At 35.5% G+C, this 24,329-nt stretch overlaps 3 protein-coding genes across 3 annotated transcripts; 1 reads left to right on the top strand and 2 right to left on the bottom strand.

Moving 5' to 3' along the window:
- Positions 1–764: 764 nt before the first annotated feature.
- LOC107785095 (putative receptor-like protein kinase At4g39110) lies at positions 765–3,653 on the bottom strand. The gene has a single exon (XM_075247237.1). It carries the CDS (start codon positions 3,528–3,530, stop codon positions 969–971), a length of 2,562 nt encoding a protein of 853 aa, XP_075103338.1. The 5' UTR covers positions 3,531–3,653; the 3' UTR covers positions 765–968.
- A 2,400-nt stretch (positions 3,654–6,053) lies between these two features.
- On the top strand, positions 6,054–12,498 carry LOC107785094 (26S proteasome regulatory subunit S10B homolog B). The gene is made up of 10 exons (XM_016606318.2): positions 6,054–6,286; positions 9,502–9,621; positions 10,068–10,204; positions 10,297–10,458; positions 10,583–10,669; positions 10,755–10,841; positions 10,947–11,084; positions 11,339–11,530; positions 11,604–11,702; positions 12,125–12,498. The coding sequence occupies exons 1-10, from the start codon at positions 6,181–6,183 to the stop codon at positions 12,197–12,199; spliced, it is 1,203 nt and encodes a 400-aa protein (XP_016461804.1). The 5' UTR covers positions 6,054–6,180; the 3' UTR covers positions 12,200–12,498.
- Positions 12,499–13,064: 566 nt separating this feature from the next.
- Positions 13,065–19,298, bottom strand: LOC107785092 (uncharacterized). The gene is made up of 5 exons (XM_075248058.1): positions 19,136–19,298; positions 17,578–18,001; positions 14,436–14,464; positions 13,425–14,339; positions 13,065–13,270 (listed from the first exon to the last, which is right to left on the bottom strand). Exons 2-4 carry the CDS (start codon positions 17,903–17,905, stop codon positions 13,446–13,448), a joined length of 1,251 nt encoding a protein of 416 aa, XP_075104159.1. The 5' UTR covers positions 17,906–18,001; positions 19,136–19,298; the 3' UTR covers positions 13,065–13,270; positions 13,425–13,445.
- Between the last annotated feature and the right edge of the window lie 5,031 nt (positions 19,299–24,329).

Below are 24,329 nucleotides of genomic sequence, written 5' to 3'. Positions count from 1 at the left end.
AAAAAATGAAATTTGAAAATAAATAAATAAGTCTTTTTGTAGAGAGAGGGTGGGTGAGTAGGCATGGGGTGGGGTTAGGTGGGTTGGGTGTGGTGGTGTGGAGTGGGTTCGTGAGGGTGGGGAATAGGGTGAGCAAATGTTTTCCTTTCTCTTTATAAGGAAAACATTTTTCTCCAATTTGAGAAAAATGAGTTTATATTTAATCCAACCAAACATAAAAAAATTAAAAAAAATATTTACTTCATACCAAACACACCCATAGTGTTATCACGATGGAGATCTCACTTGAACTCGAGAATTCCAATAAATATTACCAGTGAGAAAAATGACATCCATTTGGTTTCCAACAATAAATAAAGTCTAGATAAATACTTTCAAATATATAGGAGTCCGATGCATAAGGCATTCTGCGTTCACGCAAGATCCGGGGAAGGGCCGCACCCAAAGGAGTAATGGTGTAGACAGCTACCCTAATGCAAGCATTAGCCATCTCTTCCACGATTCGAATCGGTGACCTATAGATCACACGAAGACAACTTTACCGTTGCTATGAGGCTCCCCTACCCCTCTCAAATATATATTGTGATGCTGAAGCCAAGAACTCCCTTGGAACTCGTGACAAAAAAAAGTACTCTGTAAAACATTACTCTATTAACAATAATGAATGATAAAATCATGACACAAACACTTGATGTAAATAGATACGCTGATTGAGCTTTTTATTCCATCAAAAAATGAAAAAAATGATGCAAGAGAGACCAATGGGGAAAAAAAGAGGAGAGAATTAATGGAGTAAATCAAAGTAAATTATGAGTAACATTACATCATTCTAATAGAAGTAGAATTCAGTTCTCAACTTTTTTTTTTCAAATTCTGTCCATAAAAAGCTGAATTTTACTACATACATATACACAGGTATGTCATTACCATTATAGACTTTTGATTTGTCTGTCAAACAAGTGCGCATTTTATCTGCCATTTAGAGCAGCAAATTGAGCAAACATTGCTGTCCCTGAATTATCATCAACAGCTTGAACTTCAGCAAGATTTCTACTTTGTTGGTTATCAGTAGTGGAAACAACAACAACAGGAGCTGGAGCTGGAGCAGCGGCGACAATAGGAGGAGAAACTGGTGTAGCTTTGTTTTCGTCCTCCGTTTTTCCTTGTAATGAGGCTTCCTGTAGTTGCAATGCATACTCCAAATTCCACAAAACATCACCCATTGTAGGTCTATCAACGCCATAATCCGCTAAGCATTTCTCTGCTGCTTCGGCAAATTTTTTCAAAGACTCAGGATTAACTTGTCCTACAAGTGTTGGATCAAGTACCTTGTCTAATAAGCCTTTTCTCTTCCATTGCATTGCCCATTCTGCCAAATTCACTTGCTCTCTTGGAAGCGCTGGATTAATAGCAGGACGAGCACATAATGCTTCAAGAAGTACCACACCAAACGAGAAAACATCAGATTTGTCTGTCAACTGTTGTGTCCTGAAATACTCAGGATCTAAGTATCCGAAACTTCCCTTAACAGCAGTACTCACATGAGTCTGATCCGTTGTTGGTCCATCTTTCGATAGCCCAAAATCAGCCATCTTGGCAACGAAATTCTCATCGAGTAAAATGTTAGTAGTTTTGACATCTCTATGTATAATACCAGTAGCTGCACCCGTGTGCAGGTAATGAAGTCCGCGAGCAGCACCAATACATACATCTAGCCTCTGCTTCCAAGTTAAAGGTGGCATATCTTTTCCATATAAATGATCTCTAAAAGGACCATTTTCCATAAACTCATAAACCAATATCATCTCTGAACTTTCATCACAATACCCAATCAACGACACCAAATGTCGATGCCTTAACTTAGACAACATCTGAATTTCAGTCTGGAATTCATTAATACCTTGCTCAGATTGCGGATTGCCTCTCTTAACTGCAACTTTAGTCCCATCGTCAAGTTCTCCATAATATACATTTCCAAATCCGCCAACACCAATAATTTCAGTTGGATCCCAATTCCTCGTAGCATCTGACAATTCAGCAAAACTAAAATATCTACCTAATCCCCCCATTGTAGATGAGAAGAATTGACTCTTTCGCGATGCTGATGACATAAATGTTGTATCTCCAGCATGAAGTGGAAGCAACCAAGATGAGAAACTATTCCTCTTTTGCCAATCTTGTGGTCTTTTTTGCCATTTAACAGCCATTGCACCTAACCCTATAAAAGCTCCAAACATCATTGCAAATCCAACATAAGCCACTGTTTTACTTGGTCCACTTTGTTTTTTTCCATCAACACCATATTCCCCATCTAAACTACCCACAGAATTATTCATCCGAAATACCTCAACGCCGTTAAGAATTGCATTCCTAAAACCTTGTGCATCATTCACAGGAGATACACGTACAACGAGCCGGTTTGATACCATAGATGAATCTACTACAAAATCCTTGTAAAAAGCTGTGGCCAAATGATTTGTTAATGATGACAAATCTAGCCCAGAAATCGCCATTTTATCGTTAATGTACACATTAAAGTAAAGCTCATTGAGCGCTTTGCTAATAATATCGCAGAAATGGAGACGAATCAGGTGAGAATATGCAGTGTCGATATCCATAGTCCAAGATATATTAAAATTTGGAAGTGTAGTTTCTGAGTCAGCCATTTTTACAGCAGAGCTATATACTGTTGGTGGAGCAATTAATGGCGAACCGCCTGATTTAGGATAGTTAATAACAGAAGGTTGTGTAGATACCTCTTCACCAGTTGCATTGTTTCGAAATTTTGAATCAGGCAACCAATTTCGACCAACAGTATCGTTCGTTGAATCCAACATTGGACCACCAACATTAAGCCTATACATTGTCACAAAATTACTTTTCGAAAGATCAAATTTTTGTGACACGGGGAAAAGTACAGGTACAGAAGTATCAAGCATTTTATCAGGGACAGTAACAAATTCAATGGCGTTAATAAACGCCACAGAACCTTTAGCTGGTTGAAATTTAATAGCATAACGTTCATTTGTTACATCAACAATAAATTCCTTGATAATGACTTCATCTTTAGCGAATTGGATATCGCGGAGAAGGACTAATGTATCGGTTTGAACAGAGAATTTAACTGTTTTGAGATCGTATTCGTTGTATTTAAAAGGTAAGAAATGTAGCCTGATCCAATGTAATCCAGGACTACTTGCATGAAATGTGTACGTAGCTTCGGTTGTAAATATTTTTGCGTTAAGGTAAATATTTGAAGGGACAGTAAGATTTTCTGAAGCAGAAGCTGATATGTCTTTACCACTATAAGAAAGATATTTGGCTGTGTTTTGGTCAGGTTGAAAATTTTTATTCCCTGAAAGGGTAGTAGGAGAAGTTGCACCACAATCAATAAGATAATTATCTTTAGGGGTAAAAGAGGGAAAAGATTTTGCAGGTGCAGTATCTGCAAAATCTGATTGAGCAAATACATAAAAAATGAGAGATGGGGTTGTGGTGAAAAGGAAGAAAAATAACAAGAAAATGGCCATGGCTAAAAATGAAAATGGTTATAAGATAGGGGTAGGGGGTGGGGTTAGTCTAGGTTTTCTCCATCTCCAGCCCCTCTAAAAATGGAAAGGGGATGAATGTAAGAGTTTTCAATTCAGTCTGGTTTTGGCCAATATAATCGCCATGTTTGTGGGATGAGGGATTTTTGCTAAGTTTTGTTCTAATTTCTGTTACTATTGTTGCCTTATTTTGTTAGCTTTTACGTATATAGTGGTTGAAAGGGTCACCTAGCGTTATTTTCTCTTTGCTCTTCGTTTTTTCTTGCCTTTTTTAGAAGTTAGAAGTTACAAACTTATTTTTAGACATCTTTATTATGGGCTTAACTTATTCTAACCCGGAAATATTTATTTAGGTTTATCTCAAAACACATTAGTATCTGTTAATTAATGTAAGTGATAAAGATATACGTGAAAAATATATCATATATTCATTAATTTGATGTAAATATTTAACTTCAGTAGTCCCACTTTGCTCAAGTTTACCTTCGTCCTCTCTTTTTTTCTTTCTATTTTCTCTTTGTTTACCTACTTTTCAAAAGAATTATGACTAATCGAATAAAGCATACATGATCATTACACTGATTTTTTACAACATTTACATAGTATTTGCTTTTCAAAAGCAAAATACATGTATATACACACTCCTATAATTGCTTTTTAAATTTTGCGTGTAGAAATTAAACTCTCTATGAGGACATATAAAATAAATAGTTTCATATTAATGAAAAAATACTGTCAACTACACAAATAATTGTCTGAAAAGATTTTACAATGGGTATTATTCTTTCTCCCTTTTATTTGTGACTTTATTCATGTCCAATTACTCAAATAAATGCTTGAAGATAAAAATACGTGATGGAGGGTTAAAGATATATAAAAAATGTTAGCAACTATATTTTCTTTCTTTTAAAGTAAGAGAGCATACTTCTTCGCACTCGAAGAACTAGTTTATTACTAGTCAAACTATTTTGAGTATTTAATTGAAGAATTAACCTAAATAAATACTCACCCAATCGCATAAAATAAAATAGTCAGTGTATATGTATTAATATACTCCATATATAATGTGTATAACCTGTTATATTGGCTAGGAAAAATAAATAATGAATCATTATGGACTAGTATAATTGAGTTAATTATTTAAGGAAATTTTACCTCCTATAGCAAAGATATACACCCTATTTATTATAAATCAAAATTATTTTAAAATATTATTTTCTATAGCTACCTTTTATATTTTATAGCAAAATAAGTATTTATGGTATATACTACCATTGAGGCATGAAATAAGGTATTAAATACGCTATTTATGTTTTTCCTCTCTCTTAGACAATTGGACATACCTATTTTTAAGGTGATTATCGTTACTGTATTCATGAATACATGGCGCGAATACATGTGAATACATGCACATACAGCTGGACTGCCCTGATTTTATGCGCTTTTTACTGTTGTATTCATGAATACAACAGCGCGAATACATGTGAATACATGCGCGTACAGCTGGACTGCCCTGATTTTAGGCGCTTTTTGTTGTTGTATTCATGAATACATGGCGCGAATACATGTGAATACATGCGCGTACAACTGGACGACCCTGATTTTAGGCGCTTTTTACTGCTGTATTCATGAATACAGCAGTGCGAATACGTGTGAATACATGCGCGTACAGCTGGACTGTCCTGATTTTAGGCGCCTTTTGCTGTTGTATTCATGAATACATGGCGCGAATACATGTGAATACATGCGCGTACAGCTGGACTGCCCTGATTTTTAGGCGCTTTTTGCTATTGTAATACAACGAATACAGCAGCACGAATACAACGAATACACTACCGTAATAACTGAATAATAGTTATAAGAAGTAATTATGTATATGGTAGCTATAGTTGATAGCCACTAAATAATAGCGCTTTCTGAAAATTCCTCTCGATAGTATCAGATTCCTACAACACTCTTGTGGCTTTTCGCAGTAAATCTGCAAATGTTTGAATGTTTGATAGGTGATTTGCACAAGTAGCCATTTGTGGCCTTGTATTTATAAGTTAGCCACTTTTTCAAAATTATATCGTGATCTGAAATTTAAAATTGATCGCTTAGTCTAAAGTTTAAAATTCAAAACTAAAATTCAGACCATGAGTCTAATTTTGAAAAAGTGATCAATTTCAAATTTCAAGATCACAGAAAATGGCCACCTCATGTAATAATGCAATCTGGGATTTCATCATGGGAAAATGACATTGTATATTCGTTTTCAAAATAATAGCCAAAAAATATATATTTTTTGTATATATATATATTATGTATGTTATATAAAAAATAAAAAAATTTATACACTTTTTCGGCTAACAAATGTAAATATTTTCTGGCATGGGCTAAAAGTGAAAAAAGCTCTTTCATCATTAGTAGTTGGGCTTTTCTACTTTAGTGCTTGGGCCTACTTCCCTAAATCTGTACAAAGATCCAAAAACTAAAATAATTGGGCTTGAATGAAGTCTAGTAGCCGAAGCCCACCTATTTGCTACCTCTACTTCTTCCCTCTGCTGAAAGAGGTGTGTAAAACATCACACAAATTACGTCTTGTTACCCAAGTCACTCGGATATACTCAGGCGAGTTATTGAGCAAATTCCGATGACGAGCGAGGGAGATGAGGCCGCCGTACGGCGCCGTACGGCATATGCTGATTACCGGAAAAAGCTCCTTCAGCACAAGGAACTAAATGCTCGGGTAGGGACTGGTAAGATTCTCTAAAATCTCAAAACCCTAGTCTTTGATAAGCTGAAGTCGATCGAAGATTTAAAGTCAGTTGATTCCACGTGCATACACAGTACATAGTATGTGTTTATATAAGTAGGTATATTTTTATATATATAGGAAAAAAAATTGGGTTAACGCGTAGTAGTAGTTGATCGTCATATTTTCTATTTCGGTGTGTGTGTGCGCGCATAAGCTGCTGATATATTGGATCCGGAGTTCTAAAATCATTGCTCCATCAGATAGAGAATTAAAATGCATAGTTTTTTAGCTGATAATCGTTTGCTTAGATGCACAAAATTTGTGGTCTCCTTTAACTTTAGGTTTATTGAGGGTAAGATTAGATAATATATGTTCTGTGTCAAGAGAGGAATTACAGAAATCAAAATCCTAAAGTTTCTAAATGGATATAGAGAATTCATATAGCCGACATAAAGTGTGTGATGATAGTAATGTAGTGCAGCCATCTTTTACTAGTATGCGGTTTCTGCTGAAGTCCTGATGTCTAGAACTACTGATGCTAGAAGAGCTTAGCTTATGCTGGGACCACCTTAACACTTAGTTCAGTGGTTGCTAGTAGTGGCAAAATGTTTAAAAGAAAGCAGTTAACCACCCGATAATGAAGTTTTTAAAAACGGGTCAAATATGGATAAGAACCATATTATCTAAATGGATAACCAATGGGTTTAACTTTTACGTTTGTAAAGCCTCAAATTGGGCATTCCTCAAGTTTGGGAGACTAGGAATTCTACCAAAAGTGATCATATTCAAGAAGTCATGGATAATATGGCTACCCATGTTATACGTTGGTTAACCCGTTTTTTATCCGTATTTAATATGGGTCGGGTCGGATAATTTATCCTTTTTTTCATTACCCGTCCCCGACCCGAACCATATCTGACACGACCCGCCCGTTTGCCACTCCTAGTGGTTGCTGTGAGATTTCTTTTACATTGCTAGGAATATTTCCTTCTTTTTATACTATGATTGCTTTGCATAGGGATAAAACAACACTTAAGATCAATGGCGGAGCCATGCTTTTCATTAAGTGAGTCAAAATATAAAGAAGTAAACACACAAAAAAGTCGAGGGGATTCAACATATAGTATATATATTTTACCTAGCCACACTGTAATTTCCCGATGAAGGTCAATTTTACACCCCTTAGCTAAAGAGTGCCATTACAGTGTGACGGTCTCTAGAGCTTCTATTTGTTTTTGACATTAGATGTTTGTCATCCAATGACCATGCTTTTCACTTTCTTTAGGTTAGCAAACGGATAATATATTGCTACTGAGGTGTCTAACAAAAAATTTAGAGCCTCTAATACCATGTGAAAAGAGAAAAAGCAGAAAGAATAATTCTTATTGAATTAGTTGTGATAATAGATAAGAGAGATTCTTTATATTGGAATCTTGATCTACTTACAATATCCGAAGCTATTATTCTCTGTGTACTAAAAGGTAAGTACTCAATCCGTTCAATTTAAGCGAATTTATTTGATTGGGCACGGAGTTTAAGAAAAAAAAGAATGACATCTGAAACTTGTGGTTTAAAACATGTCATAGATTTGGCTAGCTATAATGCTTTTGAAACTTGTAATCTTACACATGCCATAACTTTTTTGTTTGCTATAAAAGCCAATGGAAAGTTTAAGATAAATTATTTTCAAATTTAAATAGAGGTGATTCTTTTTGGAACGGACTAAAAAGAAATAGCTTCACATAAATTGAAATAGATGGAGTAATTACTTTCTTACGTTGATGTGCATGGGCTACATGTCTTGAAACTACACATATTTAACACATAATATCATTGAATCACTTGATTTTGAAGTTTGAACAATGAACTGAAGAAAGTGAGCACTGAGCTCTATTCTTGATCATACACAAATCAATTTGAATTGTCAGTTTAGTGGTCTGTCTGGTCAACAATCATCATATAGCTACTAGCTTACAACAATAAGTTTCCTTAGCTCATTAGTGATTTCATGTTCAACTAGAAGGATATCTCAATTCTGACTTTTCCTTGTAATAAATAAGCTAATAATGGAAAGCTTTATTCTTGTCCTACATCTTGCAAATCAATCTGAAGTGTAATTCTGTAACCTGTCACAATCAGCACATATCTTATTTTTTGTTTCCTGAAGAATCTTACAGGTCGGAAGCATTGCAACATGTTTTCCTTATAAAAAATGTCTAACCTTTGTATGATGTGTAACGCAATATCGCAACCTCTCAGAACTTCTTATGAACTCTTAAGAAAATAATTCCTTCCTACAAATCATAGCTTTATTTTATCTAAAGAATCTTAATAATCTAAATATTGCAGCATAGTTCTTTCGCCATTGGACGCAGTGCTATCAAAGGCGCGCTTAAGCCCTGAAACGAGGCTCAAAACAAGTTGAGCGCTTCGCCTCACTTAGCGGGCGCTTCAGTGTTGGCATCAAGGCTCTAAGACATACTTTTCCTTGCCAATAAGCGTAATCCTGAAAAGGCGACACTAACAAATTTATATTTCACTTTATCGTAAATTTTCTTCAATTTCTTTGTCCACATATTTTGTATTCACGCTTACGGATATTAGTCTTAGACTACACATACATATTTATAGTTTTTCTCCATTTGCGCTTTTCTTCATTAAAGCTAACGCTTTATTTGCTCTTTGCGCTTAAAGCCCCAATAGACCTTAGAGCTTTTTGCGCTTTTCGCCTTTGATAACACTGATTGGACACCAAATTCTTGTTTTGTTCTATAAAGCAACATCATAAGTCTAAACCTTTAGTATATGGAAACAGTTGTATAGCTTACCCAGTGTTTCTTTTAGAGAGGAGGTAGCGAAGACTTTTCTTTATAATTCTCCACTGTAAAATTTCTGATAGGCCAATGATTCTGGTTTTGTCTGTATTTAGTGTGCGACTTCCGTATCATCAATGAGAGCTCCGCTTTAACCAGATATCATCAAATAACATCAGGAATTGATAGATGAAAACTCAAAGCAGCGACTCTGCTTTGTTATGTCTAGTGATACTCTGTATCATTATGTTCACTTATTTTATCTATCTATTTTTTTTTATTTCATTTTTCTATAAGATGCCAAGCAATTTATAATCTACGTGCAAACAATCTTTATTCTATGTGTATTGCTTTTCGAGTTCCATGGTTGTATAACTGATGCTGGTTGTAAAATTGTACACAGTGAGAGAGAACTTGCGAGCTGCCAAAAAGGAATATGGTAAAACAGAAGATGATTTGAAGTCGCTTCAGAGTGTTGGGCAGATCATCGGCGAAGTGCTCCGACCTCTAGATAACGAACGCTGTAATACATTTTTTTCTTGTATTTCCTTTGTCTTCAATTTGAGATCTATTGATTTTAAGGAGTTTAGCCCCTGTGCCCTCATCACCAAAATAAAGGATGAAAAAATAAATGATGCTGAAGTGGGGCCCCAAATACGAACTTTCATTTGTTCAACTAGAGTCTACTTCTGAATGTAACATTGTGGTTTTGTGCATCAAAGATATCAGCGAGCCAGTGACAAGTGGTGCTATTCATTGGTTGAATCATGCATACATTTTCTGTGTGTACTGCTTATTCGTTTTTGTTTCTATTCTCTTGGCTATTGTCCATGCATTAGCATATTCACTATTTGCTCATTTTCTTATTGCATTCTGTTCGGAATCATACTATTGACCCAGCTTAGTTTGTTTATTCTAACAAGTGGAAGAAATTCGTGAGACTAATTAAAAGCATGTAATATCTTTCAGTGATTGTGAAAGCCAGTAGCGGTCCAAGGTATGTGGTTGGCTGTCGCAGTAAAGTGGACAAGGAAAAACTGACCTCAGGCACTAGAGTGGTTCTCGATATGACGACTCTTACAATCATGAGGGCACTCCCACGTGAAGTTAGTGGATATTTCTGTGCTACTATTGGGAAATTTAAAGAGAATTATTACATTTTCCCCTCCCAGAGTTCCTTATTGAGATTGTCTGACAGGTTGATCCTGTTTTATATAATATGCTCCATGAAGATCCTGGCAATATAAGCTACTCTGCTGTTGGTGGACTGTCAGATCAGATCAGAGAGCTGAGAGAATCAATAGAACTACCTTTGATGAACCCTGAGCTTTTCCTCCGTGTTGGAATTAAGCCTCCAAAGGTACCTTGTTTCATATAATTCAACCATATTCATGTCTCTGGTGTGTTCTTCATGGTGTTGGCATGGATGAAACATCTGCTGCTTTTAAAATCTCTTCTGATTCTACCAAGTTTATTTTTCTCAGGGTGTTCTTCTCTATGGGCCTCCTGGGACTGGCAAGACCTTGTTAGCCAGGGCAATCGCTAGCAACATTGACGCCAATTTCTTAAAGGTGAGTACTAGAGGTTTTGGTTATTTCCTCCTTTCTTAAAGTACTTCGTAAGATGGGTATTTATTTATAGTTGGTGAAAATGCAGGTAGTGTCAAGTGCCATTATTGATAAGTACATAGGTGAGAGTGCGAGATTAATCCGGGAAATGTTTAACTATGCTCGTGATCACCAAGTAAGGACTTCAAAGACATCCTCTCTGGGTATACTAAATCCAGTGAACCATTTTTGGTACTGTACTGCTTTAAAATGTACTGACAATTTTTGTCTTTGTTTGAAGCCTTGCATCATTTTCATGGATGAGATTGACGCAATTGGTGGACGTCGATTTAGTGAGGGAACAAGTGCAGACCGTGAAATTCAGAGAACGCTCATGGAGTTGCTTAATCAGCTGGATGGATTTGACCAGCTTGGAAAGGTCGTTGATCTTTGTACTCCATACTTCCAGTTCCTGGTTCTCAACTTCCGAAATAATAAAAGATATCCTTAAAACTTGATTGCCTATCATATTTAGACATACTAAAAAGAGAATTTTGCTTAAATCAGGAGAGTGCATATGGGTCGTTTGCTTGAGTAGGCCTTTACTATGGTGTTCCTCTGATTTTCCACATTATTTTTTTAAAATAAAGATTTCATCAAGGCTAAGTAGGTGTGATTTTATTCTGCTTGCAGGTAAAAATGATTATGGCAACAAACAGGCCAGACGTTTTGGACCCAGCTCTTCTTCGCCCTGGTCGGTTAGATAGAAAGATAGAAATACCCTTGCCTAATGAACAATCAAGAATGGAGATCCTCAAGATTCATGCTGCTGGAATTGCCAAACATGGCGACATTGATTATGAAGCAGTTGTTAAGCTTGCTGAGGTGTGTGCTAGTGGTGCTACGACAATTAGTTTGCTTGTGTTAGGCGGAGTTATGACATTGTATTTTTCCTCAGGGTTTTAATGGGGCTGATCTTCGTAATGTGTGCACTGAAGCTGGTATGTGTGCCATACGTGCAGAGCGTGATTATGTCATCCATGAGGATTTCATGAAGGTATGTCTCATTCTTCTTTTCCATGTTTTCAATTAGTAAGATGGTAATTGCCTAGTTTCAATGAGCTAGAAAAATTGTGGAATCAATTGACTTCTTAGAGTTCGTCTTTATACGAAATTGTACTGGTGGTAGTTGTCCGAAGGAAAATATGCCTAATAGAAATTCTATACATGGATCAGTGATGTTAAGAAAAACTATTTTAGATTTCTCTAAACTGCCTTAGAGAGGGTGCTCTAAATTTATAGCATAAAGGGATGCACAAAGAAAAACCTTCATGTGTCAATGTTCACTTTTTGTACCTTGTTTAGGAATAAATCCTTATTGTTTTTCTTTTATTGAATTCATGTTTATTTCTGTTTTTTCAATTTTCTTTTCCTTTCGTCTTCCATTGCCTGAGATGAAGTTTCAATATTTCACTACAGGCTGTAAGGAAACTGAATGAAGCAAAGAAACTTGAATCAAGTGCGCACTACAGTGCTGATTTTGGCAAGGAGTAAGAGATTTCTGCCAAGGAGCTATTAGACTGGCCGCAATCTTTGGCTATGTTCTCGTCCTACAATTGTAGTTGAGTTTACTTGTATTGCCCATCTTCAAGAAATATGTAAAGCATGTTTCAAGAGAGCATCCCACACCCAGTCTATTTCTTTATTGAGCGCAGAACCTTATTTCAGTTTTTTCTTCCTTTTGTGGTATTTAGTGGATATTAAGATGAAGATTGTGGTATATGCAATACCTTGCTAGCTTGTGTTACTGAATTATGATTCATATTAACTACCAAATGCAACTTAACAAATGAGTTTGAGTTGCAGTCAGAATTAGAAATTTTAGTTGCTGAAGGTGATTTTGAGTGAGAATCACGATTTGAATTAAATATTTGTTGCCTTATTACAAGTTTGCAGTACAATCGAGGTAAATGTGTAACGGCAGTCTAGGTTCATTTGATTGCTTTTGTCGTTAGGGTCATTTGTTTTAAGTTGATGTGAACGAAAGAAGCAAAAAGACAGTTATTTGGTAAAGAGGATAGAAGAAAGCCGTCTCTCTCTCTGTGTTTTTCACAATTTCCCAAATACATTTTCTCCATCCAAGTTTTTTCCCCTTTAAGAGCGCTATTTTGTAATTGGATTTGGATGTAACTAGATTAATTACACAGTTTGACCTGTTTTGTCAAGAGGGAGCAATACCAATGCTTTTAAGGTTGTAGATTAAGTATTAAGCGCTCTGACCGACTGATAAATACAAAAAAGGTCTATAACTGTAAGGGCGGATAACTCATTCCTGCACTTGCGGTACAGGGAATAGAGATGGGCACTTTAAAGCAGATACAGATATTCACGACATAAAAAAAATCCAAAGGAACGTACATTGAAAGAACTATTTTGAATTTTGCATTTTCTCCTTTGCTATATAACAAATTAATCATCCAGCCTGTATTGTTCCCATTTTTTACAGTGTATACTTCAGAAGGTACTTAAACCTGCCTGTGAATGCAGTTCCACCATCAAGATCATGGCTGCTGTTACGACTCTCTACTATCCAAAAAGGTAGCTGAGAGTGCTTACCCATGGCATCTGCAAATACGAAAGCAATGTAAAACATTTATCACAAGACTGAGCACGGGATTTGGACTAAAATCTATCAGGAATCCAGTGCACAAACGAGGATGTAAACGTGATGGGAACTTCACAATATTACTGGGTAAAATTTCGAAACGAAGTTCCTTACCTTTTATGTCCACAAAGAAGCCTACCCCTTGTTAGATCTTGTCCAGAGAAACCCCCTTTTCCGAGTTGAAAGACTCTCAGAGTAGGATCTTGATCCCTTTGAACCAAAGGAGAAATAACGTCGTAGGAAAGGCTTCCTTGAAGAGCTTTTCATACTGGAACTGGAGCTCATCCTGGGACACCTTCCTTCATGTGGACTACTTTTCTGATGCTCAAAACGAGCAAGATTGCCACTAATATCACTGTCGACAATCCGATTCCGGAATCTCTTTCTAGCTTTCAAATCCATCTTAGCTTTTGCCTTTTCATACATCTTCAAGGTCTGCTTCTCCCCAAAAGTACAGACGGGGCAAGCTGGGTCATACCTGTTGATTTCAGACGTCACATTCTCCAAGCACTCAGCATGGAAAACATGGCCGCAAACTAGAACAGCAACAACAAGTTCATTCAACAGCTTCGCACATACGGCACATGTCTGGAGATTGAAAGAAGGTGAACCAAAACTTCGACTAGTAACCCTTTCACGATGGAAACCAAAGGATTCGCTGTCAAATGACCATCTGTCTCTACGAGGATTTGACAGGTCAGCAAAGGCAGGAACTGACCAACCATCTGATGACCCACCATGAGAGCCCCTAGTTGAGTCATTACCCCAACCAGGGAGCACAAAGGAAGATGATTCTTCAGAAATTGAAAATGTAGGTGACTTCATCCCTGGTACACGGCTATCAGGAACTTGTCGTCCCAGAAGGTTTGCTGAAGAATGGTGAGGCAAACTAGGAGTAAAGCTAGCAGGAAGCAGCTGACTACGTGGTGATAAAGGAGATGCGGATAAAGATGAAACAGAGGGAGCAGATGGAGATAGCTTTCCAGGAGAGGGGAATGAAAGTGCTGATGAACCGTCTGATTCTTTAACCTAATTATCAAAAATAAAAGAAAGCAAGCATGTCAAGAACTTATAAACATGTCATGAAATTGTCTTCAGAAAGAAGTTAAACCGCTCTGTTGTTACCTGAGTGGAAGTCCTCTCAGCCAAGGAATCTGCAAAGGCAAGAATAATACTGTCATCTTACGATCAAACATATGATTTCCACCCACAAAGCTCTAGTTATATTTTCATATCATATAGAACCTAAGGGCAAGAAAATGAAAAAGCTCATCTTTTGTTGCTCTTGCATCTAAAAGATAGTCACACGAAGAATAATGGTGATGGTTGCCAAAGCAACTTACACATCCAAATCATACAAAAATATTTTTCCTCATAACAATGGTATCATCAAGGCGTAAAACAGAAACAGAAAATAGAGTATATAAAAGAATCACAATCTTTGGTAAATGTGCAATAGGCCTCTAAATTAATACTTATATAATGAGTCACTTAAAGATTCTACAACATGATCTTGCCACCAAAATATCATCGCATCAAGGGGGTCGGGAGAATTAAAAAAATAAGAGTGTCAATCACAAAAATAATAGAACAATGCCTTGGGAAGAATGAAACCACTTCAAGAAAAAGCATTAAAAACCAAGTTATCATGTCCATCCCGACTGCTGCCATCTATAAAAACAAAAACACTAGAGAATACTTTCCTACAACATTAAAGCTGAAGGGCAGCAAGTTCTTTTTCTCAGTATGATTCTTAGCATCTTTGAGGCGGTTTCTGGACTTCATAATTAATTTCTCAAAGAGCTTCTTGTTCTCTCAAGACATTGTTCACAACATTCGATAACTTATTGCAACATTGCCAGCCTTCCCACTAAGTATCTGGGACTACCCTTGGGAGAAAAATTCAGGTCAATTTCTATTTGGGACGGCATTCAAGAAGCCAGAAAAAGGACTTCCAAATTGGAAACATCAATATTTTTCCTTGGCCAGCAGACTTAATTGTATCAATAGTGTACTTGATGCCCTATCTACGTACAGTATGTCCTGTTTCCTGCCCCCACTTTGGTCACTGACAAATTGAACAAGCTGAGAAGACAAATTGTCTTTGGCAAGGGAACAAACAAGAGAAGGCTAGTCTGGTAAAATGGAGCAAAGTCATCACAGATAAGAGATGGGGTGGTCCGGGAGTAATCGATTGAAAAAACACAAAGAAAGTCTTCGTATGAAATGGCTGTGTTAGCAAAGATGACAGTGCTCTATGGAGGAAAGTTGTGACAGAAATATTCTTTACTAGATCCCTGGATCACAAAACTTCAAAACTCTCCGCATAGCACAAGTTACTGGAAATTTATTAGATCCTTCTGGGGAACATTCTTCTATAACAAGATCACTTTTGGGATGACAAAAAGATTAGACTTTGCGAAGGCAACTGGCTGGGAATTTCCCCTCTCAAGATTAATTTCCAGATCTGTACACTATTTCCTCTCAGTAATATGCTACTGTTGATGATGTTAAACATGATCTAAGCTGGAACCCATTTTAGAAGACATTGTTATGATTGAGAGATAGAGAATACATGTCTTTTGTTGTGACTTTTGAACAACACGTCTACAGCTGTGAACAAGTCTGACTCCGTGGATTGGTTAAGACATTCCAAAGGCTTGTTTTCAGTCAAATCTTGCTATAAGTGGCTAACAACTCCTAACACAAGTTTTAGAGGAACAGGGCTCCATCCAAGGTGAATTGTTTTACTTGGCTTGTAGCCAATGATGCTCGCCTCACACAACGGAACACCAAAGAGGAGGTTTCCACTATGTGAGGAATAATCGGAGGCTTCCAATCTTCTATTTTCACACTGTAAAGTTACCTCTCAAATCATGAGTTTTTTAGTAAACATCCTGGGAATTAGTTGGTCAATATGTAACTCAACAGTACAGTTTCTAAAATGTTGGAGAAAAAAAGGTCTCAACATTGACCCCTATACATAAAAAAAAGTTTCTAATCAAAGAAACATAGTCCAAATCAGCTTCGAGGTATGCAGCAAAACTTTACTGATCTCGCTTCTTGATGTAAAGAGGAAAGGTTGGCATTTCCTGAAGGTTAAGGAAAGTAACTCTACTTTATTTTGAACAGGAAAATACCTCTACTTAGCAAGAAAACGAAAAAAAAAACTCACAATGTTTTACTTCAGTTCTGACACAAATACAGGTGCAAGTCATATATATGAAGAATACGAGAAAACTTGGAGATTGAGAATTCTTTTGAGAAACAAATATTTGAAAAACAACTTTTAGGAGTAGTAGAAGACGTCCCTAGAAAACCTATTATTTCTGTTTCCTATAACACAAAGTATGGACCAACAGCCATTACCCTCTATTTAAGCAAGTGAAAACTTATTTTTTCTTTATCCTTTGATTAAGCAAGTGACAAGCAACACTTCATTTTAATGACAAATGCGCAACCAAATCTTTCATATGCTCCCATGATATAAAAAATTGGTTATAGCAACACAAGAAGCATAAGAAACTAATTTTTCAGCTTAAACATCTTGCACCTCCCCAGTTGGACTATATGCAAATAATTGAGTCTACCCTCTCCTCTTTATATCATCATCAAGGGATAATATCCTCTTATCAAGACAGTAGCGATTAATCACCATTGACAGCAGCTCAATCTTCTCTATGACAAAAATGCTACAGTTTAAACATCTCAGATGCTAATAAGCCACTTGTATAGCATCTGACACCCAACCAAAAGCTCATGATAAACAAGAAACTCATTGTACAATCTCAATAATTCACATCCGAGAAGCGCACACATGCATCATCTTTTATTTCAGTTATCTATACCTCCTATTTTTACCTTAAAATCAACTCTAAACCTAGACTTCCTCTTCATCCAACCTTTCTCTACATTTCAACGTAAATGAACATTTATCACGTGAGAAAATGACTCATGACACGTTCCATAAACTTTTGACTCCACAATCCCCGCACAAAATCACGAAGCGTCCACTATTATGTCATCCAATTAGGAATCTCATAATACAAAGTGGTAGATCCATATCTCACACTCAGGAGAAAGAAAAACATGTAATTCACAAAGTTAAAAAAAAAAAAGGGAAGGAAAAAAAAAAGCAATTCAGGCTCTTCATTTGCTATCAGAACTTCACATCCTTTTTCTCTTCAATTTGCATAATCACCTAGTTATCAGGTATTATCGTTTCCCTTCATACAAAAGCAAAAGCGAGAGCAGTGCAAGTATTTACCCAATAAAGGAAGTGACAAGTTTCGATTAGTTCCATCAGAAACTGGTGACTTTTGCCATGCAAGTGATCTGAAACTATCCAATGGACTACCCTCTTCAGATGCAGGTACTGTTCCTACAGTTGTCCCAGATTTAAATTCTAATCTGTCATTGCCACCAATTCCATCAGAAGACCAATTCACTGATGTCTCCTCCCCAGCCACTCGTCCCCGATTATCCCGCCGAAAGCTCCATGTAGGCGAGTGGCGGACATTCCTCTGCAAATTTTCACTGCATGATCCATTTATAACAGCTCTATCTCTGGAAGCAACACAACAAGCGGAACCCATGCTTGCTTACACACAGCACAGATAGGCAGCTATTAGTCAGACCAATGACAATGCCAACATGTTCACTCCATGATCCAAATTTGAAAGTTCAATTTTCTGAAACAAAAAAGGGAATGAGGTCAAAACAATCAAAATCAAAGCAGATGTGCATTTTGACTACCACAGCAAAATCTTTTTCGTACACAAGAATCCAAGCAAAAGTTATCCTTCACATAGTAGGATATTGAACGCATAAAGCATGCAAATGGTTTGAGACGTAATGCTTTATATACATGACCAGGTTGCTCGCACTTTATAACCCATTCAGGTTTTGCACCCAGAATGTAAGACAGCAATCTAGCCGCCACCAAATCATCCACACAAAACTCCCCCGCCCAATAGTATAAGATTTCTGCAGAAAGATGCTAATGCCGGAAATCCGGGAAGAGTTCTCTTAGAAGAGGGGAAAAAAAGATTCATTCATACACCTACATAACATTCCACTAGAAAATAAATTTCCATTTTTGAAAGCTCAATTTCAGCTCAAAATCAAACTGCGATTTCCAATTTCATAAAATTCTATAGGTCTAAAATACTTCAACGACCAAGCATTTAAAGAGAATAATCCAATCATACCGAAACAAAGTTCTAGTGAAGAATTACAGTACAGTCAACGCAAACATTACTACTACTACAACAACTACGCCTCAGTCCCACACAAGTTGCGGTCGACTATATGAATCCTATCTCACCATATTTCTCCATTTAAGCTCAACTCATGTCATCATTATACCAAACAAAACAATTATTCTTCCTGTTAATAATTACACAAAAGCGCATACATTGAAAGAAGCTTCATGTTGAAGAATTACAGTATAGTCAACACAAACATTTCTGCTCAATAAATCAGCAAAGCTGATAAACATGATAGCATTCGTGCTAATAATTACACATTAAAGCACCGCGTGCAATAAACCCAACGCACAACATCTAATAAATCAAATCCCCGAACTAAGCCTAAGATTCATTATCCCAAGGGAAAAAAAAATTATAAAATGAAATAATACCTTTTAACTAGCTAATTCAATTTCATCTAACATCACGGAGGTCATAGAGATCCGAAAGTATAACAAAAAAAGCATTAATTTACTGCAAAAATTTATATATAAATATAATCAAAAAAGGCCACCAATTATATCCCCATAATAGAATATATTACAATATAATATTCATAGTTACCAAGTCTCCTACCGTGAAATTCGCCGTCCGGCGACCGTCAAGCACAGCAAGTGAGGGAGTAGTGAAGAGGGTGGGAGGGGTGGGTATATATATAGAGAGAGAAGGTAAAGGTCGTGATTCTTCCTCTTCTGAGTTGCGGGAAGAGAGAGAGAGAGAGAGAGAGAGAGAGAGAGAGTGGGGAGGGGGGTTAAGGTCGTTTTAGACGGCGATTTGCAGATCCGTTCCACTGTTGGGGTTAGAAATTCTACGACGAAGAATCGTTTGTTTTTAACGGCGTTAAGTTAGACGTGTCGCGGGATTGCTTTGTTTGTTATGTTGGTTAAAATTACCTCCTTTTCATCAATGCATTTGCCAAACCAGATGGAAAGAAAAAGGACTTTCTTTTCCTTTATGTTGTGATTAAATTATCGATATATTTAAATAATTTCTCGATTAAAAAAAGAATGTCACACGATTTTTCAAGTTAATTCGTCCAAAAAAGTAATATTTTTATATTTATAAATAATTTAAATTAAACTTTATCATTTAATCATTTACCCTGACAGCTTGTTTGGATGACTGTTAATGATAAATTTTATGAAAAAGTGCCAAAAATGCCCTTGACTATTTGAAATAGCTCAAAAATGTCATCTGTTTGTTTTTGGTACCAAAAATATCCCTGTCGTCTATATTTTGGACCACAAATGCTCTTAAACCGTTAATCTTGTCATTAAAGGTGAGATGGCAGTCCAACCAAATTAGATTTACTTACATGGTTATCCATTTAAGAAATCCAATATGGCAAAATTATTTTTTCGAAAACATTATTTTTCCGGAATTTTTTAAAAAATACAAAATCAATACTTATTCCGAAAAAAGTAAAATATTTCCGGAAAATATTTTTATTTCGAAATTTTTTATTAAAATACAAAATCAACACTTATTCCGAAAAAAGTAAAAAAATTTCGGAAAAATTATTTATTTCGGAAATTTTTATTAAAATACAAAATCAACACTTATTCCGAAAAAAGTAAAAAATTTCCGAAAAAAATATTTATTTCGGAAATTTTATTAAAATACAAAATCAACATTTATTCCTAAAAAAGTAAAAAATTCCTGAAAAAAATATTTATTTCGGAATTTTTATTAAAATACAAAATCAACACTTATTCCGAAAAAAGTAAAAAAAAATTGGAAAAAATTATTTATTTCGGAAATTTTTATTAAAATACAAAATCAACACTTATTCCGAAAAAAGTAAAAAAAATTCGGAAAAATTATTTATTTCGAATTTTTTTATTAAAATACAAAATCAATACTTTTTCCGAAAAAGGAAAAAAAATTCCAAAAAAATTATTTATTTTAAATTTTTTTATTAATATACAAAATCAACACTTATTCCGAAAAAAGTAAAAAAATTTCGAAAAAATAACACTTATTCCGAAAAACGTAAAAAAATTCCGGAAAAATAATTTTTGCCATGCTGGATTGCTTAGATGGATGGCCATGCAAGGAAATCTAACCCAGTTGGACTGTCATGTCACCTTCAATGGCAAGACTAACGGTTTAAGGGCATTTGTTGTCCAAAATATAGACGACAGAGATATTTTTGGTACCAAAAATAAACGGAGGATATTTTTGAGCTATTTCAAATAGTTCAAGGACATTTTTGGCCCTTTACCCTCATTTTATCGTCATACAAATATTATAATATAATTTAATATTATATATTTCAAAAGCTTTATAGTTATAAAAATATTATAACATATTATTTAAAATTATAAATTTCTAAAGTCAAACTACGAAACTGATAGAGCAATTTGCAGGAAGTAAGTCCTGGATTAGTGGGGTTGAAGTTGTACACAGTGAGATATTAAACTATTGGAAAAACTATTTTTATATGTAACTTAAAAGAATTTTAAATTTTTATTTCTTTATATAGTTATGGACCACTAGGGCTGTTTTAGTCAAGTGGAACAGACATTCGATGAAGGCTCAAATGGGAACATATCGCACACAAAATCAAAGTGAAGAAAAAGAGAAACGAAATGGGAAGAAAAGTGCTGGTCAAAGCAATGCCACATGCTACATTTGGAAAAGTTGGGCATATGTCAATAGTCATCTTGCCACGGTCAATATATCTCTTACATATTTTCTTTTTCTTTTTTTTTGGCTAAAACTATCACATAGGAATTAAAGTTTGACAAATTAACCTAAATAGTCATTCACCAAGCTGTTTAAATTAAAAATAGCCGACTAATACTTAACATGTAATTCACGTATAATATATGTATAACCGTGCATAATTAGTGTACAATTTATGTATATCGATTAAAAAAATACGACTGGTGGGAGGGTTTAGTGCATTTGAGTAATTTTCTTTTGGGTCTAAGCTCTTTTAGAGTTTGTCAATTTTTCTTCTATTTTGTATAATGCCCTGGAAAAAATTGCACGGGGCGCCCTACTTGGTCGCTCCCGTTTAACCTATATCCACTTTTTAATTTTTTTTTAACTTGTACCCACTTTTTAAATAACTTCAGGCCTCTTTCTCCTCCTCCTTCGTTTTCTGAACGCTGAAACTTGAGATATTGTTATGTGTTCTAGCCTGATGATTCATATATATCTGCTTATCCCATTATATTTAGTTTGGTCTTATTCACAATAATTTAACCTCTTAGATATTTTAGCTTTACAGGCACATTGATTTTTGGTTCTAATTTATCTGTAGTAACTTATTTTTATGTTGAAAATATTTTTCATTCTTTAATCTTTGAAATGAACAGCATCAATCGCTGCTAATCATGATCTATTAAATTCATTGTTGTTTAGTACTATTCCGTATATGTACAATATGTTCTTTTGTTGAATTCTTTTTTTGAAAGATTATCTTCCTCATTTCCGTGTGCATACTTAGTACTTCAGCTCTAAGAATGCTGAAATTCAGCAAATATAAACAAAAATTTCAGCTCCTAGAATGCTGAAGTTCAGCAAATACAAAACAAATTTCAGCCCTAGAATGCTGAAGTTCAGAAATTACAAAACAAACTTCAACTCCTAGAATGCAGAAGTTCAGCAATTACAAAATAAACTTCAACTCCTAGAATGCTGAAGTTCAGCAATTACAAAATAAAAACTTCAGCCAAAACATGTTGTAGTTTTATTGAGCTGAAGTTTTTCATTGCACTATGAACTGAAATTTGCGTGATTGCCTTTGCAAGTCAGGCCAAACTTCAGGCAAAAATATCTGAAGTTTTGCTATACTTCAGGCAAAATATTCTGAAGTTCAAACTTCAGACATAATTTTTTGCTACTTCAGGCCCGTAGGTCTGAAATTACCCGAAAAGTGGGTAAGCTTGCAATTTTTTTTACAAATCAGGTATAAGTTAAAAGTTGACTCAAAAACTGGGTATAGATGCAAATGCCCCAATGCCCTGAGCGCTCTATTTTTGGAGCATTTATATCTTGGTGTTCTTTTAATTTTTAATTTCGAACCTGACTTGGGGATGTGTTGAAGTTGACTAAAGACTTCGAAAAAATAACAATAGCAGAACTATCAGTGGAGCAATGATAAATCAGAAGTGACTTGAGACAAAGAACAAATATATAATTTTGTTATAAAATAAAAGCAACTTAGTAAAACATGAACAAGACATGTTGTTATGAAATAAAAGCAATTTAGTAAAACATGAACAAGAAATGGAGATAGAGAGAAAGAAGAGATTTTCTTCTTCAATTGTGTATATTTTCCTATCTATTACAAGGCCTTTTTATAGGCATGAAAAGTGAAGAAAAATATGTCATTGAATATATCATTAAGCATAAAAATATGTCATTGAATATATCATTAAGCATTTGAGAAGATCATGGAGGAAGAGTAGACATCCACCATAATTTGATTTTTCTTATATACTCCCCCTTGGATGTCCATAGATAATGTGCCTCGTTAAAACCTTATTAGGAAAAAACCCTATGGCAAAAAAATCCCAGTGAAGGAAAAAGAGTACACATGTTTAGAAATACGCCTTTTGGTTGCCTCGTTAAAAACCTTGCAAGGAAAACCCAGTGGGACAAAATCTTGTACGAAAAAAGAGTACAACGCGTATTAACTCCCCCTGATGAGAGTATCAATTCACATCCTTGAACCTTCGTATCCCAATCTTGTACACTAGTTTCTTGAAGGTTGATGTCGGTAGAGATTTGGTGAATAAATCAGCCATATTATCACTTGAACGGATATGTTGCACGTTAATATCACCATTCTTTTGAAGATCATGTGTGAAAAATAACTTTGGTGAAATGTGCTTTGTCATATCCCCTTTTATGAATCCTCCCTTCAACTGGGCTATGCATGCTGCATTGTCTTCATACAAAATTGTGGGTAATTTGTCACACTTCAAATCACATTTGTCTCGAATAAGGTGTATTATAGACCTCAACCATATACATTCTCGACTTGCTTCATGAATAGCAATTATCTCAGCATGATTAGATGAAGAAGCCACAATTGATTGCTTAGTCGACCGCCAAGATATGGCAGTGCCTCCATATGTAAACACATATCCTGTTTGAGATAAAACCTTTTGTGGGTCATATAAATACCCAGCATCGGCATAACCAACAAGATCAGGACTGCAATCATTGCCATAAAATAATCCCATATCGGTAGTCCCTTTTAGATACAGCAATATGTGTTTGATTCCATTCCAATGTCTTCTTGTAGGAGCAGAGCTATATCTTGTTAAGACATTAACTGAAAAAGTTATGTCAGACCTTGTAATGTTAGAAAGATACATTAGTGCACCAATTGTACTAAGATATGGTACATCGGGACCAAGAACCTCTTCATTATTTTCATGAGGTCAGAATGGATATGCTTTATCCATATAAAATCGCTTTAAAATCATTTTAGTGTATGTTGATTGATGGACAAAAATTCCATCTTTCATATACTCAATTTGTAGACCAAGACAAAATTTGTCTTTCCAAGATCTTTCATTTCAAATTCTTTCTTTAAATAGTCTACTATTTTAGGAAGTTCTACTGCTTTAGGAAGCTCCCTAGGAGTTCCAATGATATTTAAATCATCAACATACACGGTGATTATAATAAATTTAGATCCAGATCTTTTTATAAAGACACAAGGACAAATTGAATCATTCTTGTACCCTTCTTTCAACAGGTACTCACTCAGGCGATTATACCACATGTGCCCTGATTGTTTCAATCC

This window comes from Nicotiana tabacum, chromosome 24 (genome assembly GCF_000715075.1).
Source record: "Nicotiana tabacum cultivar K326 chromosome 24, ASM71507v2, whole genome shotgun sequence".
Classification (NCBI taxonomy): Eukaryota; Viridiplantae; Streptophyta; class Magnoliopsida; order Solanales; family Solanaceae; genus Nicotiana; species Nicotiana tabacum.
Note: the sequence above shows the minus strand (reverse complement) of the source record. Positions and strands in the feature narration are given on the sequence as shown.

Bases quoted from the DNA above. Each gene is read 5' to 3' on its own strand.
- LOC107785094 (XM_016606318.2), top strand. From the start codon at position 6,181: ATGACGAGCGAGGGAGATGAGGCCGCCGTACGGCGCCGTACGGCATAT. The intron at 10,205-10,296 runs GTTAGTGGATAT...ATTGTCTGACAG, and splicing joins TGAGGGCACTCCCACGTGAA to GTTGATCCTGTTTTATATAA. The intron at 10,670-10,754 runs GTGAGTACTAGA...GTGAAAATGCAG, and splicing joins TTGACGCCAATTTCTTAAAG to GTAGTGTCAAGTGCCATTAT.
- LOC107785095 (XM_075247237.1), bottom strand. From the start codon at position 3,530: ATGGCCATTTTCTTGTTATTTTTCTTCCTTTTCACCACAACCCCATCT.
- LOC107785092 (XM_075248058.1), bottom strand. From the start codon at position 17,905: ATGGGTTCCGCTTGTTGTGTTGCTTCCAGAGATAGAGCTGTTATAAAT. The intron at 14,465-17,577 runs GTAAATACTTGC...TTGCCTTTGCAG, and splicing joins CTTGTCACTTCCTTTATTGG to ATTCCTTGGCTGAGAGGACT. The intron at 14,340-14,435 runs GTAACAACAGAG...TTTGATAATTAG, and splicing joins CTGAGAGGACTTCCACTCAG to GTTAAAGAATCAGACGGTTC.